The sequence below is a fragment of the Hypanus sabinus genome, chromosome 11, assembly GCF_030144855.1.
Source record: "Hypanus sabinus isolate sHypSab1 chromosome 11, sHypSab1.hap1, whole genome shotgun sequence".
In the NCBI taxonomy this organism is placed as follows: Eukaryota; Metazoa; Chordata; class Chondrichthyes; order Myliobatiformes; family Dasyatidae; genus Hypanus; species Hypanus sabinus.
The window spans coordinates 15,521,496-15,545,934 of record NC_082716.1 but is presented as its reverse complement, the minus strand read 5'-3'; the positions used below and the strand labels follow the sequence as shown (position 1 = coordinate 15,545,934).

General features: G+C 41.4%; 1 protein-coding gene across 2 annotated transcripts in view; it reads right to left on the bottom strand.

Moving 5' to 3' along the window:
• LOC132401716 (endophilin-B1-like) overlaps positions 1-9,806 on the bottom strand; it is a 59,318-nt gene extending 49,512 nt beyond the window's left edge. For both annotated transcript variants that reach the window (XM_059983831.1, XM_059983832.1), the window contains exon 1: positions 9,664-9,806. In XM_059983831.1, the coding sequence (XP_059839814.1) occupies positions 9,664-9,726 (63 nt within the window). In that variant the 5' untranslated portion in view covers positions 9,727-9,806. The remainder of the gene's footprint in view (positions 1-9,663) is intronic.
• Positions 9,807-24,439: the final 14,633 nt, after the last annotated feature.

Genomic DNA, 24,439 nt, shown 5'->3' with positions numbered 1-24,439 from the left:
GAACCATTTCTAAGTTTGGCCAGGCAAAAATGCAAATGAAGCCAAACAAAAATTAGCATTGATATTGTGGGAGCGAGTGGGCACAGATGGGCCACCAGTCAAAGATTTTGAAGGGATGAATGGACAATAGCACAGTTAGATTTTGAATTAATTAAATAATGCCTAAATTTAAACAAAAGCAATGAACATTTGTATGGAAGCCAGGAAGGGAAACTAGGAAGTAGTCATTTCACTTGTAAAGGAGCTAAGAGAGTCATTTCGTGTGGAAAAGCTCAGATGGGGCATGCAAGAAAAATTCTGCCTTATGACCAAGGTAAGAGAAGGTAATGCTGCTATGTGGTTCATCTACATTTGGGAAGACAAGGGAATCATTTTGGCTCTAAACACAAAAAATTGATAAGATTATGGAAATCCAGAGTAACGCACACAAAATGCTGGAGGAACCAGGTCAGGCAGCATCTAAGAAGAGGAATAAAGAGCCAATGTTTTGAGCTGAGAGCCTTCATTAGAACTGGAAAGGAAGGAGGAAGAAGTTAGAATAAGGAGGGTGAGGAGAAGGAATACAATCTAGAAGATAATAAGTGAAATCAAGTGAGGGTGTAGGTAGAAGGGCAGAGATGAAGTGAAAAGCTGGGAGATGATAGGCGAGAATGATTGAAGGAGGAGGAATCAAATAGAGGAGAGTGAATCATGAGAGAGAAAAAAAAGGAGCACTGCCAGAGGGAGGTGGTAGGCAGGTAAAGAGAAGGGATAAGTATGGGAAATGGAAAGAGAGAGGAGGGGAAATGGAGAAAAGTTACTGGAAATACGAGAAATCGATGTTCATGTTGTCAGATTGGAGGTTACCCAGGCAGAATATGAAGTGTGGTTCCACAGATCTGAAAGTAGCCTGATGGTAGTAGAGGAGGTCAAGTTGGCCTCTTTCTCTACCTAAAGTGGTTCGGGCATTATAGGTCAGATTTCCAAGAATCTTTCAATTACTGGCTGTGCATCATTCACTTTCTTGGCTATGAGGTGTAACACTAGGCAGCTAGCTGTGAATATTTAATTAGCAGAGTTCAAATTGTCATCCCTTCCCCTCCCGCATTGTCCATTTTTGAAACCGAACTATTTGTTCTCTTGATTTGTTCATATTCTGCAAAAAGTGACTATGTTATCACTGGATGAAAAAAAGAGAATTTCTCTGATGATAGGGAAAGATGACAGGGCTGCTAATGACAAGGAAGATGCTACGTTTCTGAAAATTCCTTGAAATCTCCATGATAGCCATCAATTACAGTCAATTTACAAACAAAGGAGATATCTCTGACTTGCAAATATTTTGTACATTTCATGCTAAACAGAGTTAAAAACATTACAGAATTTGATCCACGTGCAAGCACTTTGACAAAACAGAAGCATTAGACCCCTTGCTTTCTCAATAGATCATTTCAAAGCATTTTTCTTCATATTAAGCTTTCTGCCTTCACCAGTTTATCCAAAATGAGAACAACTGTCACATGCCATTCCTGTATCCACCATCTAGCCTGAACATGCTTACTGTTATGAAAATCTTCAAATAAATGCAGAGAAAATTTTTAAAATCTTGCTTTTGGTTTCTCTTATTCACTGCCTTGGTAAGCCAAATTCTCAACATTGTCTAGTCGTTCTACAAAAATAGTTACTGTAGCGCAGAGAATTTCAAACTTTTCATCTTGCAACTTAAAAGCTATAAGTTACCTTTGTGTCTTTCTTGTCTTAACTGAATTGTGTACAAGGTGAAGACAGATTAGCTTCAATATTCAAATTATACATTTACTGCTGTGACAACAGAGTTTGAATTATTGTTCATTCACTGTAAAATTCCAGCCAAACAGAAAGTTTCTTCTAAATTCAGTACTGTGCAAGTCTCAGGCATATATAGAAGCTGGGGTGTTTTGCACAGTACAGTAACTTCGATCTTCTACTTGCAATTTACATTAGCTGAAGACTGGTTCTCGTTTAAATTAATATCTGCTATATTCACACAACTCTACAATACTCCCTAACAGCAAGCACAAGATACACAAAGTACACTGCAGATGCTGTGGTCAAATCAACACGTACAAACAAGCTCGATGAACTCAGCAGGTCGGGCAGCATCCGTTGAAATGAGCAGTCAACGGATGCTTCCCGACCTGCTGAGTTCATCCAGCTTGTTTGTAAGCATAAGATACATCAAGCTCATCAGGGAGCAAGCCTCATTGCCATTTACAATACTGTGCAAAACACTGTAAGCACCTTAGGTGCTTAACACTTCTGTACAAGTTTAAGGGGGCAAAAGTTTAAGGGAAACACGAGGGGGTGTGAAATGAGCTTCCTGTAGAAGTAGTAGAGGCCAGTTCAGTTGTGTCATTTAAGGTAAAATTGGATAGGTATATGGACAGGAAAGGAGTGGAGGGTTATGGGCTGAGTGCGGGTAGGTGGGACTAGGTGAGATTAAGAGTTCGGCACGGACTAGGAGGGCCGAGATGGCCTGTTTCCGTGCTGTGATTGTTATATGGTTATATATGTACATTAACCAGAGACAGATATCCATAGTAAATTTACTGCTCATCTGCAATAGTTCTCACAAAAGTTGGTCCACGGAATAGTACAAGAACAAGCTTCTTGGCTCATAATACCTATGTCAACTTAAACTGATGAAGGGTCTCAGCCTTCATCAGTGACAAGAGTAACTGTTTACTCTTATCCACTGATGCTACCTGGCTCCTCCAGCATTTTTTGTGTTGCTTGGAGTTCCAAAATTTGCAGATTTTCTCGTTTGTGATTAAACTAATCCCACCTGCCTGTAAATGGTCCATTCTCCAGTCATACCCATCATGTGCCTCTTGAACAATACTATTCAATCGGCTTCCACCACCTCCTCTCGAAACAAGTTCCATGCACTGATGTCTAAAAAAATACTTGCCTTGCAAACATGTTTTGAAAGTTTGTCCTCTTCTTAAATCTATGTCATCCCAGGGAAATAGACAGACCTATTTATACCTCTCATAATTTTAAATACTTCTATTGGATCACCACCACAGCCTCTGACTTGCAAGAGAAAACAATCCAAGTTTGTTCAACCTTTCCTTTCAGCTAATACACTCTGGTCTACATCCAAAGCCTTCACATCCTTTTTGTAATACAGCAAGCAGAACTGGACACAATTCTTCAAATGTAGCCCAAAAAAAGTTTTCCAAATTTTATACTCAATTTCCTAACCAATTAAGGCAAGTGTGCTAACATCTTCTTTACCACCGTATCTACTCGTGCTGCCACTTTCAGGGAGCTTTAGACTGTCTGCACACGAAAGCCCCTCAGGCTCCTGCCATTTACTGTGCACTTTCCCCTTACATTTGACCTCCCAAAGTGAAACACCATCTGCCATTTCTCCACTTGTAATTGTAACAGATATATCTTGCTACATCCTTTGACAACTTTCCTCATTACACACAGTTCCACCAATCTGTGCGCCTTTCCAAATTCACTCATCAACCCACCTACATTTTCACCCCACTCATTTATATAATCAGAGGTCTCAACAGATGAACATCACTGTCGTAGGCCTCCAAGCAGAATAACACTTCTTCATCACTACTTGGATGGGCAAGTTAATTTCAAATCTCATTTACCAAGTAGTCTTCATGGATTTCATGTGCTTCAATCTTCTGGATCAACCAATTATGAGGGATCTTGTTAAGTGCTTTATTAAAGTCAATGTAGACACCATCCACTGCCTTAAACATGATCATTTTTACTGCTTCCTCAGAAAAGCTTTATCTTGTAAGACATGACCTCCCCTACATAAATAAGTTCATGTTTTTCCTCAAATATGAGGAAACCTCATCTATAAGAATTTTCTCCAATAATTTCCCTATAATGCCAGGCTCACAGGCTATAACCTTCAGATTTGTCCCTTCTGCCCTTCTTAAAGTAACAACACTGGCTCTTCTCCGGTCTTCTTGGATCTTACCTGTGGCAAGATCTTATCTTACAAGTATCTGTCAAGGCCCTGGCAACATAATCAAGGACCCCACCCGTCCCAGACATTCTCTTCTCCCCCTTTCAATGGGAAGAAGATACAGAAGCCCGAAAGCAGATACCATGAGGCTCAAAGACAGCTTCCATCTTATCGCTGAATGCAAGCCTAGCTCAACCTCAATCTACCCTGCTATGGCCTTCCAATTTACTGTTTGCCTGCACTTCAATCTCTCTGTACTAACAATTTTGTATTATTTTATTACTTTCCTTTGTACTACCTCAATGCAATACTGTAATGAAATAGTTGGTATGGATGGCATGCAAACAAAGTTTTCTGCTTCTCTCAATAACTTGGGAAAGATTGTGTACTATGGATTTATCCACTGTGTTTTTCAAATAACTGAAAACCTTGATATCAAAGTCCATCTGTCTTTGTCCAGCTCCTGGCCTTCAAGCGTGGTTCAGCTACTAAGCCTAGCAGAACCACTTCTAATGACAGGAGAAGGGGCAAAGGCAGGTTACTGGCACCTTAAAACCAATTACTTTGGGTGGATGGAATTGTCAGCAATGGTTGGCAAGTCGTCTGGGAGGAAGAAAACTGATCTCAAATTTCTGCTGCCTTGTGATTACACCCACTCATGGGGAAAGCTTTGGGAGTAAATCCTGAGGAAAAAATCTGGAGCTTAAGTCCCAAAGGCTGTCTTACATTGAGTTCAACACTAATTGGCAACTCTTGCAACACTGTTGATACCAAATTGTATCTGTCTTTGCATGGAAAGGGGAGCCTACCGCATGAGCAATTGCTTGCTCTCCATATGGTAATACCCTGTATCAATGTACACAGTCATGGCTGACCTTGAACAAACTAGTCTCAATAGTCTTTGTCTACGTAGGGTGTTTAGTAAGATTCTATTTCATTTCATTTTTCCTGTAAATGCCTTCAAGAAAATGAGTTTAGATAGTAGGTGGTAACATATACGTATTAATAAATTTACTTTAAACTTTGATCAAGATGCCCTGGAAAATCAGCATAACCCTCCTGATTGCATTATTCCCATGTCCTTCTCCATGCAAAGTTTTGTTATTTAGAGATATAGCACAGTAACAGGCTTTTCTGGCCCAACAGGCTGGTGATGCCCAATTACACCCATGCAAACAACCCATTAACTTGCAAGTCTTTGGAATAGTATGAGAAAACTGGAGCACCTGGAGGAAATCCATGCAGTAAAGGAGAGAACATACAAACTCTTTACAGACAGTGGCAGAATTGAATGCGGGACATTGGCATTCTAATAGTGTTATGCTAACCACTACACTACTGTTTTAGTTAATGCCTTAATATCACTGAGTAAGTTGTTAGCTGATTTCAAAGGGTAGCAAAGAATTAAAATACATTGTTTTGGCTTCCAAAGCAGATACAATCTAACTGGGGTAATGTCAGTAAATTATATTCCTAGGACACCAGAGAATCAAATAAGCTTTCAAGGACAAAGCTGTTAACATTAGTCAAGTTGAGTACAGGAGCAAAGAGGTCCTTCTGCAGTTGTACAGAGCCCTGGTGAGACCACACCTGGAGTATTGTGTACAGTTTTCGTCTCCAAATTTGAGGAAGGACATTCTTGCTATTGAGGGAGTGCAGCATAGGTTCATGAGTTAATTCCTGGGATGGTGGGACTTCATATGTTGAAAGATTGGAGCAACTGGGCTTGTATACACTGGAATTTAGAAGGATGAGGGGGATCTGATTGAAACATAAGATTATTAAGGGATTAGACACGCTAGAGGCAGGAAGCATGTTCCCGATGTTGGGGGAAATCCAGAACCAGAGACAACAGTTTAAAAATAAGGGGCAGGCCATTTAGAATGGAGTTGAGGAAAAACTTTTTCATGCAGAGAGTTGTGGGTCTGTGAAATGTTCTGCCTCAGGAGGCAGTGAAGGCCAATTTTCTGGATGCTTTCAAGAAAGAGTTAGATAGAGCTCTTAAAGATAGCGGAGTCAAGGGATATGGGGAGAAGGCAGGAATGGGGTACTGATTGTGGATGATCAGCCATGATCACAGTGAATGGTGGTGCTGACTCGAAGGGCCAAATGGCCCACTCCTGCACCTATTGTCTTGTTAATTAAATACAAAACTAGCAATTGTAAGGATTAAATTAACACTGATTATCTGTATCATTATTAGCTTAGTTACTTAACCACCACGTTAGATAGCTGGCCCAGTAAATTAACCACAATGTTATTGCTTCTTCATATTATGAATATTTCTAGTACTACGCAATACTAGATTAAAATAACGTTCATCAGAGCATGAATTGAATATAACAGTGCAGATCTTGTGAAAAATGCTCATGATCCAATCTATTCCATACATAAAGACAAATGAAAAACTTCTAACTGTAGGCGCCAGCAAAATCCAGCATGCACTAGGACTGAGACCAGGCCAGTTATCGGATTTACTTTTTTGGAATTAAGATTTCTTTAAAAAAATGCCATCCTTTCACTGACAAAGTAAATTTGTTAAGAGGCTCAGGGTAGGTTGTAGATCACTTGCATCCATCAGATGTTAAATAGAATATTTTCAGAGATGTCTGCTGATTTTATTCATTTAATCTCTATTGTAGCTTAAACCGGTAAAAAAAACATAAGTTTTACTTGTCCTATTATCTAAGAATATTAAATCTTTTGTGAACATATTTGATTGCACCACAGATAAAGCAATTCAGGAGATATAAAGAGCTACATTAACACTTTCCTTTCATACAATCAGAGAAAACAAGGTAGGAGTTCTCTCTGTTAACTCCAGGAACCAACAGCTGTTTAAAACAGACCACAATGAATCTCATACCTAGACTTAAATGTCAGGAATTCTAGTTGAGCCAAAGGGGAAGCTATTGATATGTGGCTCGTTACTGATGGGTTCTAGTGCAAGTGAGGCTCCTTTGCCAACTCTGCAGCCGTCATATTTTAACTGCTCAAGGAGCAGCATACATTAATTAAAAGCCTTAAACTTGAGGAAAGATCTTACTACAACTTTAATCACTAGTGAGCAGAGCAGCAGCTTCGGTCTGCCAAACTTCTCAGACGTTTAATTAATAAGCAAAACAATTATCTATAGTACCAGGTGCAGGAGTGCTCTTCTCAGTTCAGCCTTACAATCAGCATGTTGTAAACTTACCCACAGTAAATGACTCACAATTCAATTCTCGATGGAAATGGGTTACCTATGCAACAATTAATATCTTGCCTTGACTAATTCGATCAGCCTTATTCTGGGCATCAGTTTGGACTCACATAGTACCAAGTGAAAGTCCCAAAGACCATCTTCTATCTAATGGGCTAAGTGATTAAAAAAAAAATCAAAATATTTCTATTACTGGAAATTGAAGCATACAACATATTTTTATTAATGTTACATTTACCTATATTTTAACATAAGCTCTGCTTACTTAAAGAGGTTGCACCTCAAAGTAGGATGGGACCTCTCACGTCAAGACTTAATTTGCAAAGCATAATGTAGGGTGCCCCGCATATACGTTGAAAGCAAGTCTCACTAAAAGTAATACTTTGACCCACCCCTAACATTTACCCCCATGATAGCTTTTATGTTCCAATACATGGGCTACCTTGGAGAGTTCTTTAGGGCCCAACCCATTCCCACATCTAAAAAAAAGTTTCTATAAAAAAACTGACAAATCATATTTTATTGCAGTAATCAAGATAACAGCATAATAGCTCATATTAATTTTGTTTGTTTAGGACTCCAATTGGGCATTAAGCAATAAATACAACATCCATTTACCTCCCCAAGTTATGGATGAAATCACAATCTTCATTAAGAAAGGATTTCCCCACATCCCTCATTACTAAAGGGCTTACTAGGTTTCATCAGTACAGTAGTCCCACTTTTATACAGGTGGAGGAACAGGTAGGGTTGAGGAAGCAGGGAGGCTACAAAAGGACCAAGATGAATTAGAAGAATGGACACAGAAGTTGCAAATGGAATACAGTGCAGGGAAGTGTATGGTCATGTACTTTGGTAAAAGGAAGAAAGGCATAGAATATTTTCTAAATGGGGAGAAAATTCAGAAATCAGAGATGCAAAGGGACTTAGGAGTCCTTATGCAGGATTCCCCTAAGCAGAGGTTCCCAACCTGGGGTCCATAGGCTCCTTGGTTAATGGTAAGGATCTGTAGCATTAAAAAGGTTGGCAATCCTTGCCCTAAAGGTCATGTCATAAATGGAATGGCAGAACAGACTCAATGGGTTGAATGGCCTAATTCTGCTCCTACGTCTTATGGAAATCAGCAGGTCAGGCAACATTTCTGGAGGTAAAAGGATACTTGATGTTTCAGATCACGACCCTGCATCAGGACTTGAGAGTACAAAGGGGAGATAGGCAGCGGAAAGAGGTGAATCAAGAACTGACAAGTGATAAGTGGATACAGGCGATTAGAAGTTGATGAGCAGATGAATCAGATGGGGAGGGAGGGCTGGAGATAGCCAAAGCTGAGCAGACGTGATAACTCTGCCATAGACAGTCCCAAGCCCAACTGGAAAAGGAGCGTTCGGCATGGAGCTAGCAACACTATACAGTACTGTTAAAAGAAACCTAAGAGGTACAGAAATGCTATAAGTTCCAAAGACCTCATCCCTGAAGAGGATGGATTAAGATGGGCCAGTGAGCTGCTTTCATTTGTGGTGATGGGTTCAAGAAGAGCAGATTCAATGACCCAATTCTACTCCTATGGTCAGTATTCTGAAAATGAAACAACCCTCATTACTAAAGTTATTATGTTCCATCAGCACCATATTCCTACTTTTACCTGGACATTCTAATGAGTTACTCAGAAGTATTAATTTTAAGTATGCATTATGTAGAACGAGAAAAGGAACTGTCTATTAGATATGTTAAAAGTGATAACTCAAGTTTATAAAGAATGCAATGCCACAACTGGAAAAAGTTATAAAATAAGGAAATCAGACAGCTTCCATAAGCATTTGGGAGTAAAACACAATATTCCAGGTGTAAGCACTTCACTGAACTTCCCAATTGCATTGAACAATAGAAAACAGCATGGTACAAAGGCATTCCCGTACAATTTAAAGCCGTAGTAAAAATGGAGAGAGAACCCCCGGGCTACGAACAGTCAAACCATTTGACAAAACTTCAGTCACTGGGCGTTGTCTGCTACAGAGCAGGGTTCAACTTTATTATACGTGGTAAGAACATATTTTACACCCTTTTTAGAAATATAGCCCGTGTTGTAAATCAATAAATCTCAACTGTTAACCGTTCTCGCATAACATAGACTATGAAATGCGGTACAACTCAGTGCCCCGATGCAACAGCTCCTAGTTACTCAATGATTCAACCAGTTACCTATCATGATCAAATCATGCTAAATACTATAAATTACGAAATTAATCGATTTGTAAAGCAGGGAATGAGGTAACCAATTTGCACATAGACGGCAGTGTGGTCATTGCGGCTGACCTTTGGGCAATCAGAGGGAACGGGGATTGCTTCCTACTCTCAGCTACCGCCCTGGGCCCAGCTGCCTGCATCTCGTCGGGCCGCCTGTTGTCAGTTACCCTGCAGCCTTCGGCCTCATCGCTAGTGTCACCTCGGCACCGGCTCTATCGGGAGGTGCAGCCCGGTGACGACTAGCCCACTTTACCTGAACCGCCCGGCTGAGGAAAGTGCCGGCATCCGCCGCCAACTTCTTCACATTAAAGTCCATGGTAACACAACCGATATCAACACCGGGCGGCACCGCCGCCACTCCACTTGCACTCCCAACGACGCCCTACAACCCGCCTCCAATGCGTTACATCCAATCAGAGTACCGATTGCACACGGCTACAACCAATCATCTACCGGAGTCACAGAATCAACCAATTATCTGTCCGACACTAACATATCCAGCAAATGCGTGAATACGACACAGGCACAGCCAATCAGAATTAACAAAAAAAAAATCAGTAGCAATGATAAGAGTATGAATAGGCTTTTCGGTCCTCCAGCGATCCTAACCATTCAATCAGATCACGACTAACCTTACATCTTTATTCCTTATATTTGTCTTATTCCGATCTACATTGTTCCTGTAAAATCAAGAAAGCCATGCTCAATTAACCCATTGACTGAATTTCCACGGTCATCTAGAGTAGAGGACTCCAAATATTGACTACGCTTTCAATGAACATATTTCTCTTCTTTTTAAGTCTTAAATAGACCACCCACTATTTTGGAACCATAACATCCGGACTCCGTAACCAGATAAAACATCCTCCCTGTTGTACTCTCTAATAATTGTAATAAGGATGTACCATTTTCCTAAACACAGAATATAGGGCTAACTCAATCTCACCCGATTTTCTGACACACAAAAAAACCTGCAGATATTGAAATCGGGAGCAACACTGAAAATGCTAGATGAACTCAGCAGTTCAGGAATGAGCTATTGAGGGAAATAGACATTTGATGTTTTGGGTCCAGACACTTCAACTGATCTGGAGGAAGGCTTCTTCAAAGTCACAATCCCTTGAAGCGATCTCACAGTACAGCTGCAACATGAAGATATAAGAGGTACCATTTAAAGAACATTTAAAAGAACAATCTTTGCTGCACTCATATAACCATATAACCATATAACAATCACAGCACGGAAACAGGCCATCTTGGCCCTCCTAATCCGTTCAGAACCCTTAATCTCACCTAGTCCCACCTACCCGCACTCAGCCCATAACCCTCCACTCCTTTCCTGTCCATATACCTATCCAATTTTACCTTAAATGACACAACTGAACTGCCCTCTACTACTTCTACAGGAAGCTCATTCCACACAGCTATCACTCTTTGAGTAAAGAAATACCCCCTCGTGTTTCCCTTAAACTTCTGCCCCCTAACTCTCAAATCATGTCCTCTAGTTTGAATCTCCCCTACTCTCAATGGAAACAGCCAACTCTATCACGTCAACTCTATCTATCCCTCTCAAAATTTTAAATACCTCGATCAAATCCCCCCTCAACCTTCTACGCTCCAATGAATAGAGACCTAACTTGTTCAACCTTTTTCTGTAACTTAATTGCTGAAACCCAGGTAACATCCTGGTAAATCGTCTCTGCACTCTCTCTAATTTATTGATATCTTTCCTATAATTCGGTGACCAGAACTGCACACAATATTCCAAATTTGGCCTTACCAATGCCTTGTACAACTTTAGCATTACATCCCAACTTCTGTACTCAATGCTTTGATTTATAAAGGCCAGCGTTCCAAAAGCCCTCTTCACCACCCTATCTACATGAGACTCCACTTTCAGGGAACTATGCACAGTTATTCCTAGATCTCTCTGTTCCTCTGCATTCCTCAATGCCCTACCATTTACTCTTTATGTTCTATTTGGATTATTCCTGCCAAAATGTAGAACCTCACACTTCTCAGCATTAAACTCCATCTGCCAACGTTCAGCCCATTCTTCTAACCGGCATAAATCTCCCTGCAAGCTTTGAAAATCCACCTCATTATCCACAACACCTCCTACCTTAGTATCATCGGCATACTTACTAATCCAATTTACCACCCCATCATCCAGATAATTTATGTATATTACAAACAACATTGGGCCCAAAACAGATCCTTGAGGCACCCCGCTAGTCACCGGCCTCCATCCTGATAAACAATTATCCACCACTACTCTCTGGCATCTCCCATCTAGCCACTGTTGAATCCATTTTATTACTCCAGCATTAATACCTAACGACTGAACCTTCTTAACTAACCTTCCATGTGGAACTTTGTCAAAGGCTTTGCTGAAGTCCATATAGACTACATCCACTGCCTTACCCTCGTCAACATTCCTCGTAACTTCTTCAAAAAATTCAATAAGGTTTGTCAAACATGACCTTCCACGCACAAACCCATGCTGGCTACTTCTAATCAGATCCCGTCTATCCAGATAATTATAAATACTATCTCTAAGAATACCTTCCATTAATTTACCCACCACTGATGTCAAACTGACAGGTCTATAATTGCTAGGCTTCCTTCTAGAACCCTTTTTAAACAATGGAACCACATGAGCAATACGCCAATCCTCCGGCACAATCCCCGTTTCTAATGACATATTAAAGATCTCCGTCAGAGCTCCTGCTATTTTTACACAAACTTCCCTCAAGGTCCTGGGGAATATCCTGTCAGGACCTGGAGATTTATCCACTTTTAAATTTCTTAAAAGCGCCAGTACCTCCACCTCTTTAATTGTCATAGGTTCCATAACTTCCTTACTTGTTTCCCACACCTTAGACAATTCAATATCCTTCTCCTTATTGAATACCGAAGAGAAGAAATCATTCAAAATCTCTCCCATCTCCTTCAGTTCCACACATAGCTGACCACTCTGATTCTCTAAGAGGCCAATTTTATCCCTCACTATCCTCTTGCTTTTAATATAACTGTAGAAACCTTTCGGATTTACTTTCACCTTATTTGCCAAACCAACCTCGTATCTTCTTTTAGCTTTTCTAATCTCTTTCTTAAGATTCCTTTTACATTCTTCATATTCCTCGAGCAATTCCTTTACTCCATGCTGCCTATATCTATTGTAGACATCCCTCTTTTTCTGAACCAAATTTCTAATATCCCTTGAAAACCATGGTGCTCTCAAACCTTTAACCTTTCCTTTCACCCTAACAGGAACATAAAGATTCTGTACCCTCATAATTTCACCCTTAAATGACCTCCATTTCTCTATTACATCCTTCCCATAAAACAACTTGACCCAATCCACTCTCTCTAAATCCCTTCGCATCCCCTCAAAGTTAGCCTTTCTCCAATCAAAAATCTCAACTTTAGGTCCAGTCCTGTCCTTCTCCATAATTATATTGAAGCTAATGCTATTGTGATCACTGGACCCGAAGTGCTCCCCAACACATACATCTGTCAGCTGACCTATCGCATTCCCTAACAGGAGATCCAACACTGCCCCATCTCTAGTCGGTACTTCTATGTATTGTTGCAAAAAACTATCCTGCACACATTTCACAAACTTTTCATTTTAATGTAGGTAAGGAAATCAACACTTCACACAATACCCCAATTATAGTATCAATAGTGGCTCTCTATAATAGGTCATACTTTACTCCTGTACTCAAGTTCTTTTGTAATAAAGATTAGTTTTTTTTCTAATCATTTCTCAATCTTCTACTATTTAAAAAGTGTACAGCTTCCTGTTTTAGTTTCTACGTACGTAACCTTATTACACGTAAGAACCGGATTGGACTTCATCTGCTATGTTGTTGCTTTGGCACTCAGCTTAGACCCTATCTTTCTCAAGTCTCTCCTCACTCATTGCTAATCATGTTCCTAAAAGCAAACTTAAAGATGTTATGTTTGGTTCCCTCAATCAAATCAGTAACTTAAATTAGGAATGATCTTGAGCTGTATACCCTGGAGTGCAGGAGAATGGGTGGGGGGGGGGGGGGGAGGGTGGTATCACATAGAAACGTTCCAAATATTAAAAGGCTTGAACAGATTAGATACGGCAAAGTTATTTCTCATGGTACAGGAGTCTAGGATAAGAGGGCATGACGTCAGGTTTGAAGGATGTCCTTTTAGAACAGAGCAGCCAGACATCCCTCATATGGTAACCCTTTCATTCCTGGAATCATTCTCCTGAACCTTCTCTGAACCCTCTCCAATGTCAGTATATCCTTTCTAAAATAAGGAGCCCAAAACTGCATACAGTACTCCAAGTGTGGTCTCACGAGTGCATTATAGAGCCTCAACATCACATCCTTGTTCTTATATTCTATACTTCTAGAAATGAATGCCAACATTGCATTTGCCTTCTTCACCACCGACTCAACATGAAGGTTAACCTTTAGGGTATCCTGCACAAGGACTCCTAAGCCCCTTTACATCTCTGCATGTTAAATTCTCTCCCCATCTAAATAATAGTCTGCCCATTTATTTCTTCCACCAAAGTGCATGAACATACACTTTCCAACACTGTATTTCACTTGCCACTTCTTTGCCTATTCCCCTAAACTATCTAAGTCTCTCTGCAGGCTCTCTGTTTTCTCAACACTACCCGCTCCTCCACCTATCTTTGTATCATCAGCAAATTTAGACACAAATCCATTAATATTGTAGTCCAAATCATTGACATACATAGTAAAAAGCAGTGGTCCCTGTGGAACTCAACTGGTAACCGGCAGCCAGCCAGAATAGGATCCCTTTATTCCCACTCTCTGTTTTCTGCCGATCAGCCAATGATCCACCCATGCTAGTAACTCTCCTGTAAATCCATGGGTTCTTATCTTGCTAAGCATCCTCATGTGCGGCACCTTGTCAGAAGCCTTTTGAGAATCCAAGTACACCACATCTGCTGCATCTCCTTTGTCCACCCTGCTTGTAATTTCCTCAGAAAATTGCAGTAGTTAGTCAGGCTGAATTTCCCTTTCAGGAAACCATGCTGGCTTTGGCCTATCTTGTCATGTGCTCCCAAGTACTCTATAATTTCATCCATAACAATTGATTCCAACAACTTCACAACCACTGATGTCAGGCGACAGGTCTATAGGTTCCTTTTTGCTGCCTCCCACCCTTCTTAAATAGCAGAGTAACAATTGCAATTTTCCAGTCATCTGGTACAATACCAGGATCTATCAATCCTTAAAGGATCATTGTTAATGCCTCCGCAATCTCTCCAGCAAATTCCTTCAGAACCCAAAGGTTCATTCCATCAGGTCCAGGAGATTTATCCACCCTCAGACACATTGTTGACACATTGAATGTAAGGTAGAGTATACTGCAGATGTCTTCCACTGTGAAGACTGACGCAAAATGCGCATTCAGTTCATTTGCCATCTCTGTGTCTCCCATTACAATATCTCCAGCATCATTTTCTATTGGTGCTATATCTACTCTCAACTCTCTTTTACCCTTTATATACTTAAAGAAACTTTTCATATCTTCTTGATATTAGTTGCCAGCTTCCTTTCATAATTCATCTCTTCCTTTCTAATGAACTTCTTAGTTTCCTTCCGCAAGTTTTTAAAAGCTTCCGAATCCTCTTTCTTTCCACTAGCTTTAGCTTCCTTGCATGCCCTCTCTTTTGCTTTTACTTTGGCTCTGACTTCACTTGTCAGCCACTATAGTATCCTTCGTCCATTCGAAAATTTCTTCTTATTTGGTATATATCTGTATTGCGCTTCTCTCATTTTTCGCAGAAACTCCAGCCATATTGAGATCACTGTTCCTAAGGGTTCTTTAACCTGAAGCTCTCTTATCACCTCTGGATTATTGCCCAATACCCAATCCAGCACAGCTGATCCCCTTGAGGGCTCAACAACAAGCTGTTCTAAAAAGCCATCCATCAGACATTCTACAAATTCTCTTTGAGGACCAGTATTGGCCTGGTTTTCCCAATCCACTTTAATGTTAAAATCCCTAACGATTATCATAACATTGCCCTTCTGACATGGCTTTTTTGGCAAATCTGTGGATGATGCCAAGATAGAGGGCATAGTAGACAGCAAGGAAGGCTATCAAAACTTACAATGGGATCTGGACCAGCTGGAAAAACGGGCTGTAAAATGGCAGACAGAATTTAATGCTTACAAGTGTGAAGTGTTGGACTTCAGGTAGATAAATCAGATTTTATGTGGGGAATGGTAGAGCTCTGAGGAGTGTGGTAGAACAGAGGGATCTGGGAATACATTCTTTGAATGTGGTGTCATAAGTAGATAGGGTCATACAGAGAGCTTTAGGCCTTCATTGGCCTTCATAAATCAAAGTACTGAGTGGAGGAGTTGGGATATTATGTTGAAGTTGTATACATTGGGGAGGCCTAACTTGTGTGCAGTTCAGGCCACCTACCTACAGAAAAGATATCAATAAGACTGAAAGATACAGAGAAAATTGACGTGAGTACCTCAGTTATAGGGAAAGGTTGAATAGGTTCAGATTTCTGGGGAGCATAGGAGAATGAAGGGAGACTTCATAGAGGCATACAAAATTATTAGGGGTATGGATAGGGTAATTGCAAGCACGAAGTTGGGTGAGACTAAAATTAGTTTGTGGGTGAAAGGTGAACTGTTTAAGGTGCACATGAGAGAGAACACTCAGAGGGTGGTGAGGGTGTGGAATGAACTGCTGGATTTGGGTTTGATTTCAACATTTAAGAGAAATTTGGAGAGGTGTATGGATGGGAGTGTAATAGAGGGCTATGGCCCAAGTGGGGAGGTTAGTTCATCATGCACTGTTTGGGCCAAAAGGCCTGTTTGTGTGCTGTGGTGTTCTATGAGTCTATGACCTTGTCCCTTATTGTCTGCCTGCACTGCAGTTCCTCAGTAACTAACAGTACTAGTACTACCTCAATGCACTGTCATAATGTCTTGATCTGTATCAACAATATGCAAGGCAGGTTTCTCACCGTGCCTTGGTATATGTTTAATTAATAAACCGATGTGTGCTCTTCTTTTAGATACTCTTGTTCACCTTTAGTGAAACTGGACCAAGATGATTTTAAAATCTCCATTTCATTATGGTTTGGTCGGGTTGTTTTCTCTAGTGAGATGGAGGCTGAGGGGAGATCTAATAGAGGTGTACAGTATAAGATTATGTGAGACAGAGATAGAGTAGACTGACAATATCTTTTTCCAAGGGTTGAAATATCTAAAACCAGCGGGCATCCATTAAGGTGAGAGGGGAATAATTTCTAAGGAGGTGGGGAATGCAAGTTCTTTACACAGAGAGTGCTGGATGGCAGGAATGAATTGCCTGGGGTGGTGGTAAAGGCAGAAACATTAGGAGCTTTGAAGAGACGTTTATGAATGTGAGGAAAATAGAATGATATAGACATTGTGTAGGCAGAAGATATTAGTTTAGTTTGCCATTTGATTATTAGTTTAATTCATTGTAGGCTGAAGGGCCTGTTCCTGTGCTGTACTGTTCTATGTTCTGTGTTCTATGAGATTTTAAAAACCTCCAGCAGTCTCTTCAAACATTGTTGACGAAGAGTCTCCAAGCTGACATGTTGACCCTGTTTCCTCAGAGCTTTGACTAGCAGCCAATCCGGACATCAGAAGTTTGGAGAGAAGGGGACTTCAATCAGGTGCCCCGCCCAAGGATAAAAGGCAGCAGCAGGTCGCACCATCGATAAAGGGCTTTGACCAGCGACCAATTGATGTTTGGAATTGATTAGTAAGAGCAAATTAAAGGAAGGCTTGGACAAGTGCAGTGGTCATCATCCAAGTGGACATTGTCAGAGTGGTGATCCTGAGGCTTTAGCTCTTCAAGGCTTCAGAGAAGAGAAGCTGCAGTCAGAGAAAGCAAAAGAAAAATGCAAGATTTTTTTTCCTTCTCTTTATACTTGCTCAGCTAGGACAGTAGAGATGCCAGGCAGGATAGGGAAATGCTCCTCTTGCTGGATGGTGGAAGGCAGGGAGACCTCCAGTGCCTCTGATGACTATAACTGTGAGAATTGCATTCAGCCGCAGCTTCTAACAAAATGCATTTGTCAGGAGTTGAAGCTGGAACTGGGTGAACACTGGATGATTCGGGAGGCTGAGGGGGTGATAGATAGGACATATAGGGAAGGAGTTACACCCATGGTGCAGGACACAGGAAACTTGGTGACAATTAAGAGGGGTTAAGGAGCCAGAATATAGTACCGCTGTGGTCACCCCCCCTCAACAACAGGAATATTACTTTGGATACTGTCGAGGGGATGAGCTAACAGAGGAAAGTCATATTGTTGGGTCTCTGGCACTGAGTATGCCTCTGCGACTCAGAAGGGAAGTGGGGAAAAGAGGTGCGCTGTGGTGGCAGAGAACTTGTTAATTAGGGAAACGGTTAGGAGGTTCTGTGAGTGAGAACGAGATTCTCAGATGGTATGTTGCCTCCTGGGTGCCAGGGTCCAGGATATCTTGGATCAAGTGCTCAGCATTTGTAAGTGGCAGGGTGAACAGCCAGAAGTTGTAGTCTATGTAGGAACCAATGACATGGATAAGTTGAGTGATGAGGTTCTGCATAGGGAGTTCAGGGAATTAGGTGCTGATTTAAAAGGTAGAACCGCCAGGGTTGTGATCTCAGGATTGCTACCCATGCCATGTGCTAGTGAAGTCAAAACTAGGACGATTATTCAGTTTAATACGTGGCTAATGAGTTGATGAAGGGAGAAGGCATAAGATTTTTGGATAATTAGGCTCTCTTCCAGGGAAGGTGGGACCTGTACAGAAGGGATGGTTTACAACGGAGGAGGACTGATATCCAAGTGGGAAGATTTGTTAATGCTGCATGGTGGGGTTTAAACTAGAGTTGCAGGGGGATGGGAACCAGAGTGCTGAACAGTTAGTGGAGAGGTTGTGAGGCAGATGTTGGTAAGACCTCAGACAAAGTTAGGAATCAAATGGATGAGCGTGGTGTGGCTAGTGTCCTGAGCTGCCTATATTTTAATGTAAGAAGTACTCCAGGAAAGGTGGATAATAGTACTCAAGATGAAGTATCTGATTTACAAACAGAGGCAATCTGTAGTGAGGAGGAGTTATTGATAGGGCAAAGTTGCAGTCAACAGGTGAGTTGCAACATAAAAAGCAGACAAAATCGAAAAGGATGAATACAGGACTGAAGGTGTTACATTTGAATTTGCACAGTTTACGGATTAAGGTAGATGAGCTTGTAGCACAGTTGCAGATTGGCATGTATGAAGTTGTAGGCATCACTGAATCATGGCTGAAAGATTATAGCTGGGAGCTTAATGTCCAAAGATACATGTTGTACCAAAAGGATAGGAAAGAAAGCAGAGGGAACGGCATTGCTCTGTTGGTACAAAATGAAATCAAATCATTAGAAAGAGGTAACATAGGGTCAGAAGGTGTTGAATCAATGTGGATAGAGCTAAGGAACTGTAAGAGTAAAAAGACCCTGATGGGAGTTGTACACATACCCCCAAACAGTCGTAAGGATGTTGCCTACAAACTGCAATGGGAGACAGAAAATGCATGCCAAAAGGATAATGTTACAATAGTCATGCGGGGCTTCAATATGCAGGTAGATTGGGAAAATCAGATTGGGGCTGGATTTCTAGAGTGCCTATGAGATGGCTTTTTAGAGCAGCTTGTTGTTGAGCCTACTATAGCATCAGCTATTCTAGATTTGGTGTTGTGCCAGAATTGATTAGAGAACTTATGGTAAATTATCCCTTAGGGATAAGTAGTCATAATACGATTGAATTCACCCTGAAATTTGAGAAGAAGCTGAAGTCAGATTTATCAGTATTGCAGTGGAGTAAAGGGAATTACCGAGGCATGAGTGAGAAGTTGGCCAGAATTGGTTGGAAAAGATCACTGCCAAAGCTGGAATTTCTGGAAGCAATTCAGAAGGCACAGGATATATACATCCCTAAGAGGGAGAAGTATTCTAAAGGAAAGATGACGCAACCGTGCTAATAAGAGAAGTCAAAGCCAACACAGGAGCCAAAGAGAGGGCATATAATAGAGCAAAAATTAGTGGGAAGTTAGTGGATTGGAAAGCTTTTAAAAACCACCAGAAGTCAACTAAACAAGTGATTAAAATGGTAAAGATGGAATATGAAATAAGCTGTCCAATAATATTAAAGAGGATACCTAAAGTTTCTGAAGATACATAAAGTGTAAAAGAGAGGTGAGAATGGATATCAGACTGGTGGAAAATGATGTTGCAGAAGTAGTAATGGGGACAATGAAATGGCGGGTGAACTGAATAAGTATTTTGCATGAGTCTCACTGTGGAAGATGCTAGCAGTATGGTGGAAGTTCCAGGTGTCAGGGGTCATGAAGTCACCATTACTAGAGAGAAATGTCCGGAAACTGAAAGGCCTGAAGGTAGATAAGTCACCTGGACCATGTGGTATACACCCCAGAGTTCTGAAAGAGGTTGCTGACGAGATTGTGGAGGTACTAGTAACAATCTTTCAAGATTCAATAAATTATGGAATGGTTCTGGTAAATTGCACATCAAATTGCACTCCAGCTATCCATACTCTGGAGAGATAGAATTTCTAACAGCCAGAAGCTGGCGTGATGGGGACATCTCATAACAAGTTTGGCTGCTTTGGTACTCCATTCAGTTCAATAATAATAGGATCAGACCTTGCTTTAAGCAGCCATCCACTACTGGTAATCCAGTGTAGAATTTCAGGCATATTTGAAAATTGCTTCAGGCATGTTGTGTTTCATGTTGTTTGGCTTTTCAACTCTAAACTGCATGTTTTCAAACAAGGAACAGAACCTTTTTTAAAAAAGCTGCCCTCTCATTTCTTCTGGCTGAGGCTGAGGGGAAGAGCTGGGAACTTTGGGCTCACTCTAGCCCCTGACACCCTTGAGGGTCTCTTCCGGCCCTTTGCTTTCTCTTTGGAGGCAGCATCAATCATATCTCCCTTGCTTGCATCATACATAAGGGTGCTCTCTTCAGTTACCCGATAAGATAACAGTAGACTTTGGCCAGGGGCAGATGTTGTCAGGTGGTGCCCAGCCTTCACGGAGTGCTTCAACCCTTAACCATGACACTTTCCAGTTGGGGTGTGGGTCAGCAGTGGTGGCCAAGTCACTGCCCTTCTGTTCTGAACTTCCATCTCCACTCCTCTCACCTGCTCCATATCCTGCAAGGTGCTCTTTCTGCTTCCTCCCCCATCCTGCGATCTTCTTGGCTCTTGCTTTTCTCATCAAGGCCTAGTGCAGACAGTAATCTCCATGCTGACCTTGCTGGGAACCCTCTATAGCCGAGCTCCACGGGGAATAGCTTCATCTGCCATCCTTTGTCCCTGCACTCCTGGACTAAGGACTGGTACTTCAGGCCCTTCTTCTCGAGAGCCTCCTCACATCCTCCCTCCCGTGGTACTGTGAGCTCCACCAGGATGATTTTCTTGTCTTTGTTGGACAACAGTATGATGTCTGGTCAAAGTGTGGTTTGCACCACCTCCAGGAACTTCAGCTACCTCCCCCCATCGACCCTCATCTCCCATGATTTGGCAGTTTGCATCAGACTGGATTTAGGCCTCTTTGATATGACTGGCATGACCCTCTCCTTGATGAAAATGACTGCCCTGTACGTCTCTCTGCCAGCTGGTCTCTTTTTACACCTCTCCCACTCCAGTGTGTCAGCAAGGGACAGCAGGACCTCGTTGAGGTGCCACCTATATCATCTTTTTGTTAAAGCTGCTTTGCGTCCTCACAGTATGTGTTCTAGTGAACCTCGCTGATCACAAAGCTTGCAGTTAGGGTCCTCTCTCGCTTCCAGGTGTGTAGCTGTGATGTGTGTGTGATAGTGTCATGCATGAACTGCAGAAGGAAAGAAACGCGGAAGGGTCACAGTCTCCAAAGCTCTGCCCAAATGATCTTGCGCTTGGGAAGATCCCATTTTGTCCAGGCGCCCTGTGACCCCAACTACACTGCCTTCGATAACCACCTTGTGCCCTCTCCTCAGGCTCTCCCTGTTTTGGAAGAGGAATGCTTTGATGAAAGTTGGCAACACATAGGTTTGTAGATATGAGTCAATGTACACTAGGTGGTCGCTTAATTAGGTTGACCTGTACACCTACTTGTTAATGCAAGTAACTAATCAGTAAATTACATGGCAGCAACTCAATGCGTAGAAGCGTGCACGCATTGGTCAAGAGTTTCAGTTGTTATTCAGGCTAAACTTCAGAACGAGTGAACGAATGTGAGCTACATGACTTTGACTGTAGAATGATTGTTTGTGCCAGATGAGGTGGTTTGAGTTTCTCAGAAACCACTGATCTCCTGGGATTTTCATGCACAGCATTCTCTAGAGTTTACAGAGAATGGTGTGATAAACAAAAAAAAATTCAGCAAGCAGCAGCTCTGTGGGCAAAAATGCCTTGTTAATGAAAGAGGTCAGAGGAGAATGGGCAGACTGGTTCAAGTTGACAGGAAGGTGACAGCAAATTGCATTACAACAGTAGTGTGCAGAAGAGCATCCCTGCACTCATAACATGTTGAACCTTGAAGCGGATGGGCTACAGCAGCAGAAGACGTGAATATGCACTCAGTGGCCACTTTATTAGTCATAGGAGGTTCCTAATAAAGTGTCTACTGAGTATATCTGCCAACAGTTAATATAATGCCCCTTTTAGCTTTAGTTAAAAAAAAGGAAGTAGTTTCTTTGAAGCAAACTGCTAGCTAAAAGCAATAAAAGGGAAGAGGAAATGGCATTTCTCGGAACTGTCATCTTCATGGGATAGACCACTGTTCTGAGAATGATGAGGAAAGCAAAAACCGAATTTGTAATTTTATTGAAAAATTTGCCAACACAGCAAGGATACATCATGTGATCCTTGTTAGTGTAAATTTGCAGGGCTGTTTGTGCTGATTGAACTAGTTGCTAAATGCGAAGTCAACGTGAGGGTTACAAACACTCAATCTGATAGAAATTGCTAAGAAATAAGGGTGTAATTAAGAGGGGGAGAAACAGATCTTACAATGAGTTTGTAAGAGAATAATACAGTGAGAGATAATAATAGTGAAGAATAAACACAAAAGATTTGGAGATGCTGGACACCCAGAGCAACACACTCAAAATGCTGGAGGAACTCAGCAGGTAAGGCAGCATCTATGGAAAGGAATACATAGTCGACATTTTGGGCCGAGACTCTGCTGCAGGAAAGTTAAGAAAGGGGGAAGATGCCAGAATAAAGAGTTGGGAGGGGGGAGGGGAAGGAGGACCATCTGGAAAGTGATAGGTGAAGCTGTTGATTCTAAAATACACGTACAGAGATTTTGCAACAATATCCATTTGGCAATAAAGTTCGGTGATTTACTTTAAAGTTATATTAAATCTCCGATAATCCTGATAGTTCAATGTTGGGCTCATCTGCTGGGATTATTATTGTCTATCCTAACAATTTTCCACACGGTAATGTAGTGGTTTGCATAACACTATACAGCACCAGTGACCTGTCACTGCCTGTAAGGAGTTTGTACCTTCTTCCCGTGACTGCGTGCCCCAATTTCCTCCCACATTCCAAACATGCACCGATTGGTAAGTTAATTGGTCACATTAGTGTAATTGGGCTGTGTGGCCATGCTGCATCTTCAATTAAAATAAATAAATAATTGTTATTCATCAAGTGATTGCCAGCCACCTTCTTCAGCTGGTGAAGGTACTCACACTGTGCGATTGGCTGTCAAGATGGAAGGAAGGTCAGTTATGAGCAGCTGAAGATGGCTGGGTCCAGGTCACCATTCTGAGAAACTCAGCGATGATATCCTGGGGCTGTGATGCCTGCAGCCTTCCCTCTGCTAGCCTGTAGGTCACCCTTGGACAATGTGCAGCACCTGATCACGGTCATGCGAGCAGATGGTTATATCAGCAACTGCTGCATATCACAAGGCCTGGTTATGCGACCACTAGTGCCAGGCAATCAATCTCGGAAGAGTATTGCTAGTGGCTGGGATTACCCATCTTGTGAAGACACTGCTCAGAAGAAGAGAATGGTAAACTACTGTAGAAATATTTGCCAAAAACAATCATGGTCATGGAAAGCCCATGATCGTCCATGTCACACAACATGGGACATAACGAATGAGCAAATGAATAAGATCATTTAGAAAATAGTGGTTAGGTAATGTTAAGCTTGGATTTTAACACTCACAATGTTGCACAGTAATTTATGGGTGTTGCAAAAGAATGTTAAATGAGATAATAACAGCTGTGAGCACCACAGCCTTAGTGTCAGCAATAGGATATTCAGCTGAGCACTAATAGCGGCTCTCAGCATATTTAAGGGTCTATAGCAATTACATTTTAAAAACTGGATCCACTTGTGCCAAGTGCTGATTAATAGATTTTGCATAAGAAGCTTTGTCATGAGATTATGCCCATCTCGCATTGACTCTCTGCCCTTTAGAAAGTTCAATTCTGCTCACTTAAATTCACATCATTTCTTAATTTTCTACTTTTCACTTTTACACATCTCTCTCCCTCTCTTCTCTCTCTCTCTCTCTCTCTCTCTCTCTCTCTCTCTCTCTCTCTCTCTCTCTCTCTCTCTCTCTGCTTTTTCTAGTGCTATTTGCAAATATATTGAGGTCTTGTAACTTTTTGTTTCTCATGGATATAGAAAAAGTAAACTCGAAATCTTTGTTAGCATTTTTCCTGAGCTCTGTTCCCAAGGTACAAATGGGGGAAGTATGTATTTATATCTCCAATCCCAGCTGCAACATTGTCAAAGGATTCAGCATGAAATAGACCAGATGAAAATATTGATAGAGGAGTAGCAAATTGAGATTAATTCAGACAAGTGTGAAGTGTTCAACTTTGGAAGGCCAAATACAAGAGAAAAGTATGCAGTAAATGGTGGGGCATTTTATTTCTGACCAATATTTCACTGAAAGCCAAAAGATTCACTTGGGTAATTTCCACAGCCAGAAATAATTCAGTAGATGTGTAGC